This window comes from Danio rerio, chromosome 17 (genome assembly GCF_052040795.2).
Source record: "Danio rerio strain M-AB ecotype USA chromosome 17, GRCz13ab, whole genome shotgun sequence".
NCBI classification, from domain to species: Eukaryota; Metazoa; Chordata; class Actinopteri; order Cypriniformes; family Danionidae; genus Danio; species Danio rerio.
In genome coordinates, this window is record NC_141037.1 from 33,010,027 (window position 1) to 33,032,677 (window position 22,651).

At 34.4% G+C, this 22,651-nt stretch overlaps 3 protein-coding genes across 3 annotated transcripts in view; 1 reads left to right on the plus strand and 2 right to left on the minus strand.

Annotated features, from left to right (window-relative positions):
• Nucleotides 1–1,429, minus strand: part of ltk (leukocyte receptor tyrosine kinase) — a 141,120-nt gene extending 139,691 nt beyond the window's left edge. Inside the window, 1 exon segment of the mRNA NM_001442458.1 lies at nucleotides 1,312–1,429. The gene's annotated coding sequence lies outside the window, so the exon portion shown is untranslated.
• LOC147839992 (uncharacterized) overlaps nucleotides 1–22,651 on the plus strand; it is a 782,854-nt gene that overhangs the window by 251,344 nt on the left and 508,859 nt on the right. The window lies entirely within an intron of this gene.
• Nucleotides 5,874–22,651, minus strand: part of rpap1 (RNA polymerase II associated protein 1) — a 41,437-nt gene continuing 24,659 nt past the window's right edge. The window contains exons 19-25 of the mRNA XM_087290699.1: nucleotides 20,898–21,093; nucleotides 20,657–20,803; nucleotides 18,504–18,646; nucleotides 15,236–15,992; nucleotides 10,141–10,317; nucleotides 6,241–6,297; nucleotides 5,874–6,115 (exon numbers count right to left, since the gene is read on the minus strand). Of these exons, the coding sequence (XP_087146825.1) occupies nucleotides 5,981–6,115; nucleotides 6,241–6,297; nucleotides 10,141–10,317; nucleotides 15,236–15,992; nucleotides 18,504–18,646; nucleotides 20,657–20,803; nucleotides 20,898–21,093 (1,612 nt within the window). The 3' untranslated portion in view covers nucleotides 5,874–5,980. The remainder of the gene's footprint in view (nucleotides 6,116–6,240; nucleotides 6,298–10,140; nucleotides 10,318–15,235; nucleotides 15,993–18,503; nucleotides 18,647–20,656; nucleotides 20,804–20,897; nucleotides 21,094–22,651) is intronic.

A 22,651-nucleotide genomic window follows, 5' to 3' on the forward strand; every position in this document is an offset into this window, starting at 1 on the left:
AAAGGAGTGAGGTTTACCAGCACAGCACTTTACTAGCTGGCCTCTGTACACTCACCACGCTAAACTTCACTCTGATCCGGGTCATGCACCAATGTAACCCTGCCGGCCCAACAAGGAGGCTACAGACCAAGGCCTCTAGCATCTGTCGCTGGAGCAATTTTAGATGTTAAAGGAGTGAGGCTTTACAGCACAGCACTTCACTAGCTGACCTCTGCTACATTTGGAAACCTGGGAGGCATTCAGGGGTGTCATTATTTTCTCTCTCTTTAACTTCCACAATTTTTTTACAACAGAACAATAGTGGATAAATTATTTGTCAACTCTGTTGTTGTGATTTTTCAATGAATTGACATACATACATTTCTGTTTTCCATGCTATGCAGTGTCTGGTTGTTGAATAGTACATTGAGCAAAAGCACAAAATGGTGGGAAACATAAACTCTAAAAAATGTTAGAGTTTAAAATTAGAGTTTCAATTTTTTTTTAAATTACATAAATTATTTAAACAACAATTAGCAAAATAATCATGCTGCTCATTACCTTAAAGCATTTTGCATAATTTTAAACTATAGCACGGTGCAGTTGCAAAGTTAGTTGTACTTGGAATGTCTAGAGCCCATCAAAATAAAGAATTAGTAGGTTATATTACGCAGACAGTCTACATTCTAATGACTGGTGTGTACGTAGTTAAATGTTTACTTGTAGTAAATAAAATACATGAGGATAAAGCAGCATTGTCATTGTCAAGATATTTACAGAATAGCCTACTCTGCTATTTGACATGTAGTTCTTGTGTATTTACTAAACTGCAACTGTAAACTTTCATCAGATTAACGAATTAAACAAATTGCTGGATACACAGTTTTCATTCTTTAACAACCTAGGCTACTTATCTAATGTCATACCCTTAAAATACACTGCTGTAAACAAGACTAACACTACCACAAACATTATTTACATGCCTTGAAGACAAAACCCATGTAGTAACGTGATTTTATACATTTGTATCTATGCCAAACCATCACAGCAGAGCCAACAGGCTATAATTACACAAACAAGTCAGTCAGAGAAAATGTGCGTCTGTGTTCAAATGCACTACACATTAGTGCCTCATATTTACAATTTTAATGAAAGCAAATTTTACAAAGCCCTACCAAAATAACTCTCCTAGCAAACTCCAAGCTGACATTTTGCTTCTAACACAAACCGGTAAACCGAGTCCGGTTTCCATCAGCAATTTGTAGTCGCATCAAGTTTGAAACGAGACAAATGAGTCTGGACAAAAACAAATTTGGATAAATAGGATCTCACAGTGGGCGATACAGTTGAGATGTTGTGTTGTCTACGGGAGCCGTAGTGAAAGCCAGTGTCCCCTGCCTGTGATATAATGCAGAGCAGATGTCAGCTGAACCCTGTGACTAGCATTAGCGGCGCTCACAGGAGGCTTCATTGTCTTTCACGGGCAAGCAAAAAGTCAGCATTCCTGAAGGAGCAAACAAGGGCCTAACCGGCAACCGCTGCCTTTCACCGTTCTTTCTCGTTTTACTTTATGTTTATTGAATTCGTTAATGACATTTAAACGGAAAGTTGAGGAGGGAGCTGAAGGAACAGCAGAAACAAAAAGCGCCCTGTACGTATACAGCATACCAGAACGGCCTGAGCTTGAAGAAATTGAACAATTACTGTTCCACAATGTTTGTTTTACATAAACACATGGAAAAGGGGAACTGTAACTTAAAAAGATAGTTCACCCACAATTACTCACCCTCAAAGGGTTCCAAATCTTTATGCTATTGCTGAGTTTTGTCTGCTGAACACAAGAAGATATTTCGAAGAATGTTGTAAACTGGTAACCATTACTTCCATTGAAGGAAAACTACTATGGAAGTCAATTACTGGATTTCAATATATATATTTTATATTTTTTATTAGAATGAAAGTTCCCAGATAAGCACAGGTACATCGCAGAGACGTCTTTGAAATATTGTAACATCTGCTAAACATTGCATTCGATAGAACGTTTTTATTTGTTAATGAGCCGTCATCAGGTTTGCAACAAATAAGTACATAAAATGTAAATGGCCTATAAGCATGGTGTGAATTACAGGGGGGTTTGGTGTTGGTGAGGATTGACGTCAAAACAAGATGTATGCAGGTGAGCTTTTTAATAGTAAGAAGTTTTCTCTGATCTGTATTTTAAATAATAATAATATTACTAATTAAAATAATAGTATAATTTATAATAGAAAAATTTTCTCAGAGATGGGTTGCAGCTGGAAGGGCATCCGCGCATAAAAATGTGCTGGATAAGTTGGCGGTTCATTTCGCTGTGGCGACCCCTGATTAATAAAGGGACTTAGCCAAAAAGAAAATGAATGACTGAATGAATAAAAATACATTTGACCACCCCTAAAACGGTTCATACAATTTTTAGCGTGTATTGCCGCCAATTAGTCTACAAGAGACCATTCAACAGTCTGTAAACGGCAGATTAGAACACCGATAGACACTTTTCTTGTAAAATAGGTGTATATTTCTACATATAGCCTAAAAGTATAGTCAAATTAGATGCATAGTTTTTAAAGATTGATCTAAAGTAATCTCTGAAACCAATAATCAGGGGTTACTGTAGCTTAGAATACAGTAAATAAAACTCAAAACACTGAAAACTTAAATACATTTGGTTATTAAATTATATGTAATCTTAAAAATACATTAAATAAACTGAATCATGTTACTCCAACATTACAGAAAAATTTGACACCCAACCCACCCCTATTATCAGTGTATAATTTGAGTATATATTAAGTACATAAATATTACTTACAAAAATGGGAAACACAAAACATTAAAAATATATGTATTTTAAAGCCTGTAAGTAGCCTTTGACTTCCATAATTTGTTTGAATATACTGTGGCCACAGCTTTCCATCCTATTTCACAGATTTCAAAGTTGTCTTTGTACAAATAATTTTGAGGCATATTTACTTCGATATAATGACTTGTGTCTGTTTTGTGTTTGTTTTTCAGTATGCAATATTTTGATATAAAATAGATCACGCTGCTCATGTCTCTCGACTCATTTTTATTTCTAAGCGCTATTTACAATGTAGATTACACATGTAACATAAACAGAACAAAATAACATAATATTTCAGATTGTGAACCATTCCAGCAAACTCGATGAGCTACCGACACTGACTACCAGATCCCTTCAGTCCTCCAAGGAAGATCTGCTGTGCATCCCCAAATTAATACTTAAATGTAGCAGACATTTTGCTTTCTACATTGCGGCCCCCAGGCTCTGAAACACCCTACCACCATCAATAAGTCAAGCATCAACCATCACCAGCTTCAAGACTCATTTGCTCTCCACGGTATTTGGCTGTTGAAAAATATGATCCTCATTTTTAGTCTGTTTGTGGTTGTCTGTCTGCCTTCGGTTGATTTGTTGGAAAGCACTTTGACCAACGAAAGTTGTAAAAACTGTGCTATATAAATACAATTGTCATCGTCAAATCAGGCAGGTATAGGAGAGTAGTGGTAGAATCCTCATGTAGTTCTATTTCTTATTAATTAGTAACCGATTCCTCTCAGTTTACTTAAATCAGTTATTCTCAACCACATTGCTGAAGTACCACCAGTGGTGTAAAGTAAGAATATAAAAATACTCAAATTACTGTAACTGAGTAGTTTTAAAAATGTGCACCTTTACTTTCCCTTGAGTACATTTTTAGTTCAGTATCAGTACTTTTACTCCACTACTTTTTTTCAACCTGGAGCTACTATTTTTTATTGTCTATGGGGATTAGAACTACCCCAAGACATGGGCGATTTATAATTGCAGCAAACTGTTTGGAAGCATTAAAAGTGTCCAAGAGGATGTCCAAAATCTTTACATGCATTGGCCCAGAGATTGTTTAGATGCATGTCACTGAAATGGCCTTAAAAACCCAGCTGGTTCAAGATGTCAACATCACGTTAGATGATGGTTAGAAATGAAAATTGGGTTGACGTTAGAACTCGACATCAGGCCAACGTCAATGTCCAATGTTCAACCTAAAATCAACCAAATATTTTCGTCTAATGCTGTTACAGCTTGCCATTGTGTGAATGTTACCAATATGATGTCTATCAGATGTTGGATTTTAGTTGCTATACCTGACAAATAAATGTCAGTTTTTGACGTCAATATGACGCTATTTTAAGATGTTGGCTCAACAATAGATTTTGGTCACTTTCCAACACAACCTAAAATCATCCAAATATTAACGTTGTTATTGGAGATCAAAATAATGTTGTCCTTAGACACTTGCTAGACAGAATTTTGGCCACCTGATGTCACGTCCTAAATCTAACCTAATAACGTCTTATGACATTGTGTGTCTGTTGGGCAATAACTAAATGCACTACAGAATGTTATGTTTACACACACATCCATAAATTCCATGTAAATGCATCAGCTTTTTACAGAGTGATACTCTCGACTCACTAATGTTAAGTACTTTTGAAAGGGCTACTTTTTACTCATACTTAAGAGTAATATTTTCAACAGATACTTTTACTCTAACTACATTTTTAAGCAAGTAATAAAACTTTTATCATGTATAATTTTTCAGTACTCTTTCCACCACTGAGAACCCCTAACACTGCATGTTTTGGACATCTCCTTTGTCTTTTACACTCATTACAGGCCTTTCGGTCTCTGCTAGTGAGCTGATGATCTGAATCAGGCGTGTTCAGTTAAGGAGACATGGAAAATGTGCTGAGCTGGTGGTCCTCCAGGAATGTGGTTTAGAAACACTGCTATAAATGACAGTATTGAAGTTTAGTTCAAATCCATATAATACAAATGACACTGCTGAAGTCAGATCTACTCCGCCAGACCAAACCAGCTACGCCAGAGGTGATGGTGGCAAGAAGCCAAAACTCCACCAATTGACAACAGTGAATAACAAACCTTGGGAGAAAGCAGGCTCAGCTGGGTGCGACCAGTTCCCCTCTGGCCAAAAGTCCTGGGCAGAGCTGCAGTGTGGATGTTGGAGGCTTGCCTTTCTGACTCATCTCCGCATGAAAAACTATATAAACAACGTTTAAAAAGCTTCTTTGTGCATCCCCACAACCCTCAAGACAATTACTGAAGCTCAAGTTAATATTTATGCTTAGGAATTTGCAGTTTTTTTCATAAATGAGCTGTGGTCATAAGCACAATTTGGATGGCAGTGATAAAATCCAATGGAATAAGAATGCATGCAATTCAAAGAGGATGAGTGAGTTCTGGCATTCCACAATATCAGGATTTATTTTATTTATTTGTTGTTGTCAGTCATATGGCGACCATATGATCATAAAACACCACTTTGGTTCAATCATTTTATCATTAAGATCTTCCATCAGCGGTGGCTGAGAGGCCGCAGTTATTAATGTAAATTATTTCCAACATTTCTTTGATAAAAGCTTCCTTTATATCATTAAAGCACATTAGCGGAAAAAGCAACCGTGGAGCACTTAGCAGTGGTCAAAAACGATTTCCAAAATGACTTTTGGACTGATTCCTGCTTTTAAACATGGGATTTAAATTACCGCGCACCCTTGGTGTTTGTCCAAAAACAGCTTCATTTTTGGAATTATTTTTGTACGAGGAGGAAAACACCCTGACATTTCAGATATCTGAGCAACAAAAAAAAATTACTACCTAACCCCAGTAAATTGTAGAATCATCTTACACCCTCAAGTCAAAAACCTACCATCCGGATAGAGCTATAAATCTCACTTCAGAACAGTGGAGGAGATGCCACTTTAGACAACTCTCAAACACACATTAATATTGGCTCAAAGTCAAAGAGGAAACAGACACCAGTAACCACACCATATTAAGGAAAAACTTGTTTTATTTTAAAGTCTACAGTTACTCTAATAGGCCAAAAACATTTTTGACTAGTTCACGAATCACCTAAAAAAAACAGTTTTTTTTTTGTAATCACCTTTCTCCACCAGTTCCCACAATGCTGTCCAACCTGCGGGCCCGAATGGAAGGCAGCTGTTCATAAGTGCTAAAGCCCAGCTCTGAATTCTGCTGGGGCAGCCGGAAAAGGAGCAGGTGGTTCTTCAACACCTGGAGAAACAAACAGACAACGTGTCAATGAAAGACACACAGCACCAGAAAAGGTGAGAACATCAAGAGAGATATATAGCAGAGATAAAATCAGATTCTGGAAATGCTGGGGTGTCTTTCGGTACCTCATCTGTCAGATAGAAGGTCTTTTGTAGCAAGTTCCGACGTGCCAAATCCACCTCCTAGATGTGTAAGTCAAGACAGTCATAACTCACAGCAAAATTACAAAACAAGACAACTAAGAAAGGCCATTCATCACCCTAGCTTCACTCCTCTGACATATTTCAAAACCAACCACTCAGTCTGGGATTTTGTGACAAAGCGCTTGCATGTATGAATAACAGTTTTTGGTGCGGAAAGAAAACCAAACATCAGAATTCACCTAGACTAGTATTGTGTACTGTATCAGGGGCTAATTACATTTGTCTGCTTTTTTATTGGCTGTCGCTGTGCATTTGCATGAAGTGTATTTGCTCTGTCGCATTCAATTGACTCAAATGACAACGTATTTATTTTTGGAGCTTGGTCTCCATTCATTGTACAGACAAAAAGCGGTCTTCCTTTGTGCTCCATGTAAGTTATAAGGATTTGTTATAATATGAAGGTGAATCAGATTATTTTGGGGTAAATGATCCATTTAAGGTTTTATCTAATGTCCTGTTGCTCATCATTAAATCATTTCATGCTTTTTGTTTTTACTGTGTAATGTTCTTGATAAAGTCTTATTGTAATTACTATTATAAAAACATTAACAATAGAATCGAGGGGTAAATTAAGTGGGAGTTAGAAATGTTGCTTTTAATAAGTGAAATAAATATAAATGTATAATATAATGATATAAATATAACAACTTTATATACATTAGAACTGCACAATACAACCCCTGGCAATAAATATGGAATCCCCCCTCTTGTTGAAGATGTTCATTCAAATGTTTAATTGTGTAGAAAAAAACAAGCACATACAAGCCACAAAACTATTTCCATTAAACAACCAACCTTCTGGCTGTATGAAACACTTACATAAAATAAAAGAAAGAACACTGTAGTCAATTACAACTGGTTTTACAGATCAAACAGAGGGGAAAAAAAATGGAATCACATAATATCAAAATAAAAACAACAAATAAAAACACCACTAGTGCTTTGTTGCACCACCTCTGGCTTTTATAACAGCTTGAATTTTCTGAAGTATGGGTTTAAATATTGACAAACAGTATTCTTCATCAATCTGTCTCCAACTTTGTCTTACTGCAGTTGCCAGATTAGCTTTGCTGGTTGCAGCCTTGTTGTGGACCAGTTTCTCTACTTTTCCACCAGTTTTTTTTATTGTATTGAGGTCTTTACAATTTGCAGGGAAAGTCAGAATTATTAGCCCCCCTGTTTTTTTTTCTTCCCCAATTTCTGTTTAATGGAGAGATTTTTTTAACACGTTTCAAAACCTAATAGTTTTAATAACTCATGTCTAATAACTGATTTATTTTATCTTTGCCATGATGGCTGTAAGTAATATTTGACTAGATATTTTTCAAGACACTTCAATACAGCTTAAAGTGGCAAAAGTTTTAAAGTTTAAAAGCTTAACTAGGTTATTAGGTGAACTAAGCAGGTTAGGGTAATTAAGAAAGTTATTGTATAATGATGGTTTGTTCTGTAGACTATCCAAAAAATAGCTTAAAGGGGCTGATTATTTTGACCTTAAAACGTTGTTTAAAAAATTTAAAACTGCTTTTATTCTACCCAAAATAAAACAAATAAGAATTTTACCAGAAGAAAAAACATTATCAGACATACTGTGAAAATGTCCTCGATCTGTTGAACATCATTTGGGAAATATTTAAAAAAAGAAAAAAAATTCAAAGGGGGGATGATAATTCTGACTTCAACCTTATGTTCTTCCTGCAGGAAAGTTTTTACAGATTTTGCCCTATGGCACGATGCATTATCATCTTGAAAAACGTTGTCATCATCACCAAACATCCTTTCAACTGATCACAGAAGAAAAATGTCCAAAATCTCAATTTAAACTTGTGCATTTATAAAGGATGTCATGGCTGTCATTTTCTCCCATACCTCTACCTGACATACAACCCCATATCAATAATGATTGAAGAAATTTGCTTGTTTTCTTCAGGCAGTTGTCTTCATAAATTTCATTGGAACGGCACCTAACAAAAGTTCCAGAATCCTCACCCTGCCCAATGTAGCGATTTATCACTGAATATCACTCATATCCAGTCATCCACAGCCCAAGATTGTCTTTCTTTAGCTCGCTGAAACCTTGTTCTTTTTGTTTAGATGTTAATGATGGTTTTCGTTTGGCTTTACTGTACGCAAATCCTAGGTGATTTCTTACAGTCCGGTCACAGACATTGACTTCACTTTCTGCCCATTTGTTCCTCATTTGCTTTGTTGTGCAGTTTCGGTTTTAAAGGCATTTGACGTCTTCCTTGGTCTACCAGAACGCTTCACTTCTACAATCTTCCCATTTGATTTGTACTTGGTCCAGATTTTAGACATAGCTGACTGGGAACAACCAACAACTTTTGCCCCATTTCGTGAAGATTTACCTTCTTTGAGAAGTTTAAAATCCTTTGTTTAACTGACATCTCTCGTGTTGGAGCCTTGAGTTATCAATCAACTTGGTTTAACACTCCACTAAGGTGTGTAATCACTCTTTTTAACTAACTAATTAGCAGTTGTAATCAGATACAGTTGTTTTTTTAACTATAAAGTACATGGTGATTCCACTTCATTTTCCTCAGATTTGTGTGATTCCATATTTATTTATTATGTTTGATCTGTAAAAACAGCGGTCATTGTGTTCTTTCTTTTATGTTTTTTAAGTGTTTTATACAGCCACAAGGCAGGATTGTTTAATGAAAATAGTTTTGTGGCTTGTATTTTTTTACACAATTAAACATTTGAATGAACATCTTTCAAGAGTGGTGATTCCATACTTTTTATTGTATATCATTTTGGCATCGACATCACAATGTGTGGATCAGCCACAGTCACATCACAGGAACTGCAATGTCAAGTCTGGAATATATTTGACCATGAGCCACAGTTAGAAAACATGTTATTAGTGGAGTAATTGTAAAGTTTATATAATTCATCAGATGGCAAAGAATGTTTAAATTAATTTACAGTATATTATTTATAGTATAACTCAAAAAAGAATTACTTGCCTAGATACCATCGGCCTTATCTTATTTCAATTGTACAAAGTGGAAAAAAGTGCTCAAAGCATGTAAATGCCAATTTTATCAAGCACAAGATCCTTCTTTTTTAACCATAAAAGTTTATCATTTTCATGTTTTGGGCCAGTAACTGTGAGAGCATTTCAAGCCAATTTAGAGCATTCAGACACAAGCAATAATGTTTGTAGCTTTAAGAACGATTAATTGTATTTATACACAATTAAGACTACAAAGTGTTGTTTTCATTTGATTATTCAGTCTCTGTCTGCACCTTAATACTGCTAGACTCCCAAACAACAATAAAGCACTGTTAATTTTATTTGTATCTTTGCTCTACCGCAGGGATTACCAAACTTGTTCCAAGAGGTCCAGTGTCTTGCAGATTTTAGCTCCAACCCCAATCAAACACACCAGAACAAGCTAATTATTATTATTTATAATATATATATATATATAAATATAATTTGATAGAATAATTATTTTTGAGTGTATATACAATTAATTACATTTTATACAAAAGTAATAGATGAAGCAATTCATAAACTCTATACTCTAACACCACTTTTCCTATAGTAAAAATCAGTACAAGCAATTAAAATATCTGTTTTACAAGGCAGGTCACCCAGAAATTATATTTCTAATTTTCCTCACCCTCATGTTGTATCAAACACAATTAAAACTATAGCTAAAAACAAATATACTTGACAAAAGAATAAGGAAAAAAAAATAAAAAGAATTCTAAAACTAAAATTAATAAATACTACAATAGTTAATAAAAAAAACATGGAGCAATAAATGTGGTCTTGCTGTACTGGAAGTTTACCTCGGTCACTGCGTCCTGAGAGAAGATGAAAGCATTGAGGTGAGCAACAGCCACCACATAAAGCACAGGACACCAGTTTCTCTTCAAAGCTCCTGTTACTAGAGCTCGAAAATACAAGCGCAGCAGGGGCAAAGAGTCCTCCATGGGGGACGTGAACTTCTCCAGTGGAATAGGCAGCTGTAAAGGACAAATAAATCACATTTTAGGTGGAGACGGGATGAAATCAGGATGTCCATTGTTGTGTGTTAGAGGACTCAATACTGGACATTTTGGCAAAAAGGAATTGACTTTATAGCATACATTTTGTGTAACTGTAAATTTAACTACTGAATAGTTTAACTACAAAGTGCTTTGTGAAAATATCCATTAATTAGCAGGTTGTGTATTTTGTGATAAACAATTTTTTTTTCCATCAATTTACTTGAGATTTTTGCATTATGGGACATTGATCTCTGCTCTATTTAACTTTTGAAACATTTATTTTATTTTTTTTGCCATTTTAGTAGTTTGAAACTATATTGAATAAGAATAAATATACAGTTAAAGTCAGAATTATTAGCCCCCCTTTGAATTTTTTTCCCCTCTTTTAAACATTTCCCAAATTATGTTTAAAAGAGCAAGGAAATTTTTACAGTATGTCTGATAGCATTTTTTCTTCTAGAGAAATTCTTATTTGTTTTATTTCGGCTAGAATAAAAGCAGTTTTTAATTTTTTAAAAACCATTGTACGGTCAAAATTACCAGCTCCTTTAAGCTATATTTCTTTTTGATAGTCTACAGAAAAAAACATGATTATACAATAACTTTCCTAATTACCCTAACCTGCCTAGTTAACCTAATGAACCTAGTTAAGTCTTTCAATGTCACTTTAAGCTGTATAAAAGTGTGTGGATAAATGTCTGGTAAAATATTATTTACTGTCATCATGGCAAAAACCAAATAAATCGGTTATTAGAAATAGGTTATTAAAACTATTTTGTTTAGAAATGTGTTGAAAAAAATCTTCGCTCAGTTTAACAGAATTGGGGGGGGGGGGGGTAAAGGGGGCTAACTACTGGGAGGCTAATTATTCTGACCTCAACTATATATATCTAATTAAGTGTAGTTTATTACCAGTAGTAGTTTATTATACATTTTATTTATTATTTAAGTCATATATTTTGGTGTATTTGATCAAAGCAGATGTATTAAACAGATGTATTTATTAAAATTATATTTTAGTCATCAAACAAAAAAAAAATAGAAAGATAAATTCAAATTTACGCAAAAAAAAAAAAAATACAGACTACAAAATTTCAACTAATTTTTTTATATATTATTTGTTTCTCATGATTTTTCCAGAACATATTTGTTTGGACCATTTTCACAAGTTGTTTTGTTAGATTTGCTCCAGATTTTGCTTCAGCACTGACTAATAATCCATTGTATATCCATTATAAATAGCAACCTGTACATATATTCACCTATTGTTAATCTCTGTTCATAGCTACAATCTATGAATACAACCTGTAAATAATGTTCATAGTACATCTACCTGTAAATATATTACCCATTGTTTTTCTTCTTCTTGTGCATGTGTAATGACAACAAAGTTGAATCTAATGTAATCTAACCTAATATACATATACTATTTTTATATATATATACCTGTATATAAAATAGTATAGTGATGGATGGAAAGTTTCAGAGGCAGGGGGCTAAACTTGACTGACACAACAATCATTTTCTAACATGGAAAAAGTTTGTACAAGAACATTTACCGTGGTCTTTGGCGAGCAGTTTTGAACTCCTGAAACAAACTACAAACTAAAAGCATTTTGGCCTGACATTGCTTGAAATGATGCCACACCAGTTCATTCTTCAATTTCACTCCACATAAATCAAGCCCTTCATAGGGTTCATACACATTTTACAACCAAAATTGCAGGACTTTTCCAGGACTTTCATGATCTAATGTTTCATGTAATGTCTACATATACAAGGCATATAATAAGTAGGCTCACACGGAATCTGTGCGCGCAGAAATCTGCAGATTTTTAGCCCATCCCTGAGTCTATTCATTTACTTAAGTAAATGTGTGTAAATTTATATTTATTCAGTTTTAAAATGATTTTCAGCAATATTATTGTCTAATATGAAAATGTTCATATGAATTATTTACAATACACTTTGTAAAGTAATATTTTATGTCTTTTAGTAGATTTATTATATGTGAGACTTGCTTAGTTTACCAAATACGTGGATCTAACTGAATTTGCATTGTAAACATTAAATAAAAAAAAATTATAATAAAATAAAATAAAATATATATATATATTTTTTTTTATTTAATATATTTCATTTTTAGTTACGATACAACCTGAAAATCATTCCACATAAATCTGCAGATGTTTTACAAAATTCCGTGCAGAAATAGCCAAAAAATGTCCACAGATTCAGTCTGGGGCTAATAAAAAGAAAAAATGCTCATTCACATTTATTAAAGCATATCATAAAACATTAAATGTATTTTTATATCCATGTAAAATTCATTTAGATCAGGGGTGCCCAAACTGTTTCGTATAAAGGGCCAAAAACCAAATATCATCGAGAGCTGTGGGCCGAAGGTAAATATACCAATCTATAACTTTTTTTATATTTATTACATTAAAGCTGCAATGGGTGATTTCCCAATATATCAAAATGAAAAGAAAGCATTAATTTAAATCATATTAACTAATGGAATAAAATTTTAAATGACAACTTATTGCAATAAAAACAAACAAATCACATTTATAATACAGTGGAAGTCAATGTCGAATACACTAGTCAAGCAGAATTTGCCTTTGCCTTAATTTATTCATTAAAGTCTGGTGACAGTATGTATGATTAAACAAAATCTGATATAATTTACACCATTACATTTACACCATTTCATTTCAGTTAGCTTAGGTAATACAATAAGACAAACAAACAAAGGGTTACATTAAATTCGAATTGACAATCTTGAAAAGCATCCCCCTCATTCTCCCTTCTCAGATGGGATGCCGGACCAAATCAAAGATTACCATGGGCCAGCTTTGGCGCACGGGCCCTAGTTTGGGCATCTCTGATTTAGATAATGCTTACACAGCACTAATAATGTGAGAGAATATTTTTGGCCAAGGACAGAAGAGTCAAGACAACTAACCTATATTCAAATATACAGATATTTGGAGTTCAATGCTAAATACACTAGTCAAGCAGAATCTGCCTTGATTTTCGGGTGACAGTATGTATGATTAAGCTAAATCTGATTTAATTTATACCATTTCATTGAAACATTTAATTTCAGCTTTTAACAATAAAACAAACAAACAAACAATCAGTTAAATTAAATTTGAATTCTCGAAACATCCCCATCATTCTCCCTTCTCACATGGGATGGCGGACCAAGTGGAAGGTTAATATGGGCCAACTTTGTTCCGGGGGCCCTAGTTTGGGCATCTCTGATTTATGCTTACACAGCACTTATAATGTGAGAGCATGTTTTGGGTTTTTGGCTTAGGACAAAAAAGAAGTGAAGATACAAATATTTGTACTAATTTCCCTAGCTGCGTCCCAAGTGCATATTTATGCACTATTCTAGGACATTTTGTAGTGTAAATAAATAGTGTAAGTAGTGCGTTCACACTGAAAACTCAAAAAATAATAAGCACACTTAACGACCACAGCTTTGCTTACATAGCGGAAGGGACTGAACTTTTGGCAGCTCATGTTGGATTACTTTTTTTTGGATTGCAAAAGCAAAATTCTAAAATGAGAGTGATTATAGTGCCTCCCGGTGGTGAATGCGGTCATACTCATAGCAGGTATTATTTATTAGTTTGGTCATTAATTTAGCTAATTTGGCAACCGACAAACATCACCAGGGAAACAGCTTGTATTTTCACTTAGTAAAAAACCATTAGTGTTCCATTTGAGACCACACTACATTCATATACTATGTGGTAGAGCTGTGGTTCTCAACTGGTTTGGTCATGGGAACCACATTTTTACATGGTCATCAAGCCGCAACCCAAATTTTTGGAAACTATAATATAATTTTAGGAATCATAATTCATTTGTATTTATTTGTTAATATACAAGTGGTGACAGATAAATCATTAGAAAATCACCAAGACTAACAAATAAACAATATTAATACAATGTATTAAATTATAGAAATATTACCAAGTTAAAACGTCGAATACTGTAAACTTAGGTTAGGTTAAGGAAAGGTTCAGTTACCATTAACTATACTGAACTGTCAATGAAACAACACTGATCCTGTTGAACAAAACAAACCAGCAAATTAAAGTAAAATGATTAAAATAATCATAATTTTTATTATATTATATTATATTTATATTAATCACCAGTTATTTGCTCTTCTGCTATTGTGTGGGCTTTCTTGGCTGTTGCTACACGGTGAGCACAGTAAGATGCACGGAGTGCCTGTACTTGTTTTGAACATGAAGATGTTAGGCACTTTTGTGATGCCCTAAGCTACTGGAGTCATCTTTGAAAATAGTCCACAGGTTTGTTTGTCCTTGGAACTGGGATGTTTGGTTTCTAAATGTCGTTTTAATTTCGAAGGTTTCATGCTCTCCTGTAAGAGCACCTCACTACATATGACACACTGAGGTTTTAAACCTTTTTGTTGTCAATATATTTAAGTTTATATGTATACTTTAAGTATACTTGCGATTCAAAATATTTTTTGCTATAATTAAATTAAATTCCATGTCAAACGGTACGGTTGTCGTGCGCACATTTCAAAATAAAAGTCCGATATAAGCTAAATAATTATTTTTTTTTTTTACTTTTGGTGGTTTTTTAACTACACACTCCGCGACCCTCTGAAAATGTTCCCGCGACCCAAAAGTGTATTTACCAGTTGAGAAAAACTGCTGTAGAGTGTTTAAGTGCATAAGTACATAGTGCATAGTGTGCCATTTGGGACGCTGGCAGCTTATGACTTTTCCAAAAGGCCTGAAAAATACCATGTCAAAATTCCATGAATTTCCCAGGTTTTCCATGACCGTATGAACCTTTTCTTTAACCAGTGCACAAATAACAACTAAAAATGTCTCACCTGCTGTAGAGAAACTCCCAGCGACCTCAGCATTCCCACATGTTCACCAAACACGGCCAGCTTCATGGTAACACTGTAGCGCCGCTGTAAAGGCAAAAGCACGAAGCAGCCAAACAGCGGGTCACCGAAAGACACCGCTTCATACTGTGCCAACAGAGCCGAGTACAGATCATGAAAGGAAGCCAATCCCGGTGGAGGAGAGCCCAAATCCAGTGCTTCAAGCTGGGCTGGCTGCGTCAGCCTGCGAAACAGCGCCCAAGTAAACTCCTGCACAGGCCTTTCCAAGAAGAGGTCGCTGGAGCACAAAAATACACAGGCGAGACGGGCAAACCTGGCCACCGGTGGCACCGCAGCGAGTGTGTGCTCTCTCCAGCTCTCCAGAAGCAGCAGCCATTGAAGGCAGTGAGTCGCAGACTGGACAGACCCCAGCGGAAGAGACTCAACCTGCTGTCCGACAGACAGTCCTGATCTCTCATAAAGACTGATGAGAGGTAAGAAGGGCCAGTCTGAAGGCAACGAAGGCCCGGTTAGTTCAGGAAGGAGGTGAGATTTGATAAATGGCGTTTGGCCGAGATACCGGTCGCGGGAAGAGTGGACTGAGGGCTCCATGTGTGCCAGGTGGGACAGGTAACAACCGCGGATGGAGGGCAAATGATGAAGAGCGTCGCGCAGCAGGGCGCTGACTGCAGGTGAAGTCCTGTCCTGGAGCTGCAGCTCGGCCAGTGATGTCACCTCTGTGTCTCCACAAGCACCCTCTCTAAGAATGGGGGAAAACAGTTATTTCAGTATTATAGCATACAGGCTCCCACTTCAAGCCAAATATTACATGCCATGACTTCCTTTTCATTCATGACATCAAATGAATGAAATAACTTGCGGCTGTTCTGCTTATTTAATAATGATGTAAAATTATATTTAAAATGAAAGTTTGGTTTTGGCATATGTGTCTACCATGTATATTGACTAAGTATATATAAATACACACATGCATGCATATATCTATGTAACAAAATTGTTTTGTATATTTTAGTTTTTGTGTATGAGTGTATTTAACATATATAATAAATTTACATTATACACACATATATATTCTGTCAAAACAAACTTTTATTTTAATCTTTGCCCATCCTTATTTTTTTTAACTTAATAATATAACTTAATTTAACTTAATTTTAATTTTGTTTTAGCTTGAAGATAATTTTGCACGACTTTAATAGCCACTTTGAGAACAACAATGGACAATTTAGCTCACACTTTGAAAACAACTCTGAAGTACTCAATGATTGTGTGTGGCTGTGAAGTCCTCAATAGTAGTTTTACAAAAATATTATATTTAGCTTTTCTGTCTTCTACTATTTAACATTTAGTGGTCATTTTGAAACCAAAGCTCTTAATATTATCCAAACATGTTTGGCTTAGATAGTGTCAGGTGACTGCATTTGACTAAAGTGGATTCAAGCTGATGAAATGCTGAAAAAATAGTTTAACCATAACAGTAGGCATGAAAACAATGGGGTGGAGGGAGTGGTTCAATTTTACGATATTTGAGAGATTTGAGGATGAATTTTTGACTGTGGACCACAAAATCCTTCATTAGAATTCAAAATTCTATACATCGTCAGAAAGCTGAACAAATAAGCTTTCCACTGATGTAAGGCTGTTAGGATAGGATATGATATTCGGTACAAATAAGTAAAATCTGGAATATATGGATTCAATAAAAATCTAAACATTAAAAATATCTCCTCACCACAAATATAACAGCAACTTTATATAAAGACGTTTTGATATCAGAGTAACATGTTAAAAATTATTGATGAAAATACTGGAGTTGAAAAGTTGGAAATTGGTTAAGATAGGAAAATCTTTTATGCTTACCAAAACTGTTTTTATTTAATCAGAAATACATTTAAATCAACAATATTGAGAGTTATTACAATTTAAATAATCAGTTTTCAATTTTCAAATTATTCCTTTAAAGGTAAAGGAAACACAATTTTTAGTAGCTACTAGTCTTCAATGTGGCAAAGCGTTTTTCAGAAATGATCAAATCTAAAATTCTATCAAAATCTAATATGCTAATTTGGAAGAATTCTTGTTATTGATACATTTTTATTTATTTTGTTATGAACATTTTTCTCCATCAGTATTCTTTGATAAATAAAAAGTTTAAAATAACAGCTTTTATTTAAAAAAAAAATGCAGAACAAAATACTAAATAACACAAACTGGTAATAGTTCAAATAGAAAAGAAAAATATTACAACTAATAAAAAACTAGTAAAACCGTGAACTGTTTATAGAAATATCTTCTTCATTCTGTCTGAAACATGCAGTTTGCTGCTCTCTTGTGAGTATGATGTGAAACTACAACTTCCCTAAAAAGGGAACTAAGATGGCAGAGTGTGATAGTTCACATCCATGTTATTATAGTGTAGTTTAAAACTCTTTAACTCTTTAAAAGTTTAAGAAAATTAGAAACTAAATAGAAATGAACATCTGAACAAACATAGTTTACAATCAGAATACCCAGTCAAGTCCTGTGCAGTTTGGAGGCTGGAGTCAGTGTGAACTTTAGAAATGCATTTCAGCTTTTATCTTTAGTGCAATTAAGCCAACATCAGTCCTTTGCTTAAGGTACATATGTATATTATATATGTATTACATATTTGCTTACGGTACATATTAAATCAAGGCAACATAAATGATCTGAGATCAGTCAAATAACTTCACAAATTTCTCAGTCAAATTTTTCTTTACTATTGTCAATGTTTATATAAAATGAAAATGGAATAAAATGGAAAAAAAAAAGTTGGTCAGAATTATTAGCCCCCCCTAAATTATTAGAGCCTTTGCTTATTTTTCCACCAATTACTGTTTATTGGAAATTTTTTTAACACATTTCTAATCAAAATAGTTAATAACTCATTTCAAAATAACTGATTTAATTTATCTTTGCCACGATGACAGTAAATAAATATGACTAGATATTTTCAAGACACTTTGATACAGCTTAAAGTGACATTTAAAGACTTAACTAGGTTAATTAGGTTAACTAGGCAAGTTAGGGTATTTAGGCAAGTCATTGTATAACGATTGCTTGTTCTGTAGACTACAAAACAAACTAACATCACATGTCATTTCAACTTATCTGACTAAAAACATCAAGATAAAAATTTGTATAACTTAAAAATTAAAGTTAAAAACCTGATAATTTTAAGCTAAAGTAACATAAAAGGCACAACATAAAGGCATAGAGGGAAACTTACGGGAGGAGGCTGTGGCTAAAGGTCATGATAGACATGAGTTCATAAGCCAGGTGTTCAGAGCCAGGCAGCAGCCATGACAGCAGAGCCAGAGACACTTGGTGGAACAGAGAGGCATGTTTGGCCACTTCTGGGTCAACTGGAACCTAAACAGAATTAGGTCACAGTCTAAAAATTAGTTCAATGCATCAAATCTTTTTAAACAAATAATCAACTGATTTTCAAATAAAATCAGCACATTTAAAGCTTTTTATTTACATTCAATAGTGTTGCAAACCAATCCTAACAGTTGCTGTTTTTGAATGTTAATCTTTAAGGGATGCACATGTAAGGTCTTACGATAAAAAAGGTCCTGAACCCAAAATATAATAAAAATAATAATGATAATAATAATATTATATTAATAATATAATAATAATAATAATAATAAAGTGCCTTTAAAATGCATTTTGTTTGTTAATGAAATGTGAATTGTTCATGTATATTTTTATCCCATTTAATTACACTGTACATGCATGGATCAAAGATGAAAAGGGGTTTTCATGCTCAAAAATAACAGTGTAATTCAGTAAAAAAATGTTTCATAGTACACTCGAATGTGTCCTGTTTAATTGTATTTCTTTCCAGGTATAAAATGGTGACTTTCACACTCTTCTTTGGTAACACTCAGCTAAAGTTCCATTAGTTAATGTTGTCAGTCAAATTAGAGCAAAAACACTGATATTAAAATACTTAAAGGTGCAGTAGGTTATCTGCCAAAATGATAACCGGTTAGCATAACATGTTTAAAACACAGTCCCTCCCTTGCCATCCAAAGCCACACCTCCTGAAATCACGAACGCGCACATTAAAGATGACAGTAGACAATCCACTAGTTCATGTCATTCGCCAGTTGGAAAACTTTATAGTACTTTATAATACAACAATTCCCAACAAAAAACTGTATTATATCTAGCATGTTTTCAGTTGTGTACAAACTAAACTTGTCAAAATGTGCAATATTTTATGTATGCAAGGATCCCTGGACTCACTCTCTCACAAACTTTGTCCTAAAGCGGCTACTGTATGCTTAGTGGTTGGCCAGCGGCGTGCAGGAATTACATTTATTACTAAGCCATACTTACATGCTATTTCACAGTGAATATTCATAATAGCATGGCAAACAATATAGAGAGCGCAACACAGGTTGTCAATGTTTAAACATGAACCAATGTGATGTCAATATTACGCCAACTTCAGCTCAGTAAAGCAGGTTAGGTGGAATAGCGCTGTTTACTTATATTTTGTTATTAAACTACATAAAAATCTACATTATCGATGCTGTAAAAGGTCCCTTATGAAACTGAAAATAGTCACATAAATCTTTGGCCAGAAGGTTTCAGTGGCTGAACAACACATCTGTGAATATAACCCACTAGTAAAACAAAATCTCTACATCAGCGTGACTAAAATACATTTGAAACATAACATTATCTGTCTAACTGAAATACTTCAGCCATGGTGTCGTTTTTCCTCCAGCGTGCAACAGTTACTGCAATATTCAGTCAGGATTTAAAAAATTTGATTCAGCATTTGTTTTTACCACTGTGACTGTCTCGTGTGCATGTGAACGCGCGTGCGTGCATGCGCAAATGGCAGAACAGCAGGAACAGATGCCCAGATGTACAAATCTACATGTGCTGACAGACAGTTTGGGCTATTTATCATGGGAATAATAAACCCGACAAATTTTAATTGGATGAACTTTTTTTACTGTTATGCCTTACCCAAAATATAAAAACACATAAATATATTTAGATCATTTACTTTAATCATTACTATTGTATGAAGAGACTTTCAACCAGCACAACACAAAATGTTTCTGAGAAGACATTCCCTACTGCGCCTTTAAGGATCACGGTGCAGCCTCAAAGTACAAATTAACAGACATTTTGAATCTTAATATTTAAACCCCCTCCTTAAAATAACATGTTTTTTCATCATTTACAACATAACATCATTCAGTATCATCATTTATTTAAATATAAATACATTTTGTAAATAATCAACTACAAGCCTGTATAAGCAAGTTATTTAATTTCTACATAAAGATCTTGCTTACTCCGAATGACAATGAAAGAAAGGAACAAGTTGAGAAATGCAGAGGTTGGCATTACCAGCTTGTGTGCCAGTCTGAGCAGCAGATACAGCAGGTGGTGCTCATGCCTTAAAATCCAGGCGCTCATTTGAGAAACAGAGGGCATGACTCCGATACAGGAGCGCAGGTAACCCAGTACAGAGTCAGAGAGTATGAGCGGACTGAACTAATGAGACACAGAGAAAACAAAATTACCACAAAGTCTGAAGCCTACATCCCATCATATTTCAGATTTACCAGTGGAGCCAAAGTGAAAGTACCTTGTTAACCAAGCCTTTGTGGATGGAGGTGATGGTGTTCAGCAGGTGCAGGAGGGCAGTGGGGAGAGGCAGAGGGGATTTGGTATTTGCTATTGAGCTGGAGCTCTTCAGTCTTGAGGAGCTCAAGCCTGGCAGACTCGGGACAAACTCTCCTCCTCCACCACTCAGACCAGAGTTACAGATTACAGAGTTGGACCTGCAGAAGGAGAAGAGTCATGTCTGTTATACTGTGTGTGTGTGTATAACAGTTTTCGAGTTTTTGACATTCGCCCAATTGATTGGGGGTTTTTCCTATTTATTGAGTGCACAAAGTTCAGTCTTGCTTCCTTAAGGTCAGACACACACACACACACACACACACGAACACACATACAACCACACACACACACACACACACACACACACATATATATATATATATATATATATATATATATATATATATATATATATATACATACACACACACACACACACACACACACACACACACACACATACTGTATATATATATATACATATATATATATATATATACACACACACATATACATACATACATATATACATATATATGTATATATATATATATATATATATATATATAAAAAAAAAATATATATATATATATATATATATATATATATATATATACACATGTAATTGTTTCAGCATCGATATCGCAATGTGTACATCTGCAATAGTCACTTTGCAGGATCTGCAGAGTCAAATCAGGATTACAGTTGAGTTGGAGTTCAAGAGTTCACACTTCGATATTGTTTGACAAATGTTAGCAGGTTTGGCATGCTGTCCCGGGAGAGAACCCTGAGCTCGGAGATAATTAAGCCCAGGGCTCCCGCCTGGTCGATTGAGCATGTAAGGGGAGTACGAGATCAGGTAGTTCTCGAGAACTCCCTGTGGTAAAAGAAAAAAGGGGGAGAAGGGATGGATAGGGGGGTTTCTTCGGAAAACGAAGATAAGGGAGTAATTTTTGCTTGGCAACTTATAGTGAGTTTGAATTAATCTGATTGGTTAACTAATAATTGTAGATGAGAGACCAGCTGCGGTCAATCATATCACATGCTCCTCTCGAAATTAGTTTGTGAAACTTCACTTAAATCACACATAATTGATAAATGAGTAATTTCAAAGTTTACCCTTAAAATAACAAAAAGATTGTCTTTTGCATGTGTTTTAAGGCCTTTAAGCCAATTTAAAGCATTCAGGCATAGAAAATTAACATTTTTGTGACTTTAACGTAGATGTATTTATGTGCAGATTATACAGTGTTATTTATTTTGCATTCAATCAATTAATTTGTCTACCTATATATAGTTAAGACTCCCAGAAAAAAAAAACTATTGCTTTTATTATTTATTACTATTACATTAATAACAATATTAATAATAACAATAATAATTAATATTAGAGTAATTTCTCAAGGATCATGTGACTCTGAAGACTGGAGTAATGAAGCTGAAAATTAAAATTCAAAATCACTAAAAAAAATTATTAAATTAAATTATAAACTACTTTTGAACAGTTACTTAGTAGTGCAATAACGTTTCACAATTTTACAATTAGTACTGTAATTGTGATGAAATAAATGCAGCTTTGTTGAGCGGGATAAGCTTATTTTAAAATGTTTAAAAATCCTATACTGACCCCAAACTTTTGACTAGTAGTGTGTGTTTGTGTGTCTATATATTTGTCAATATTATATATATAGGTCAATATTATATATATATTTTATA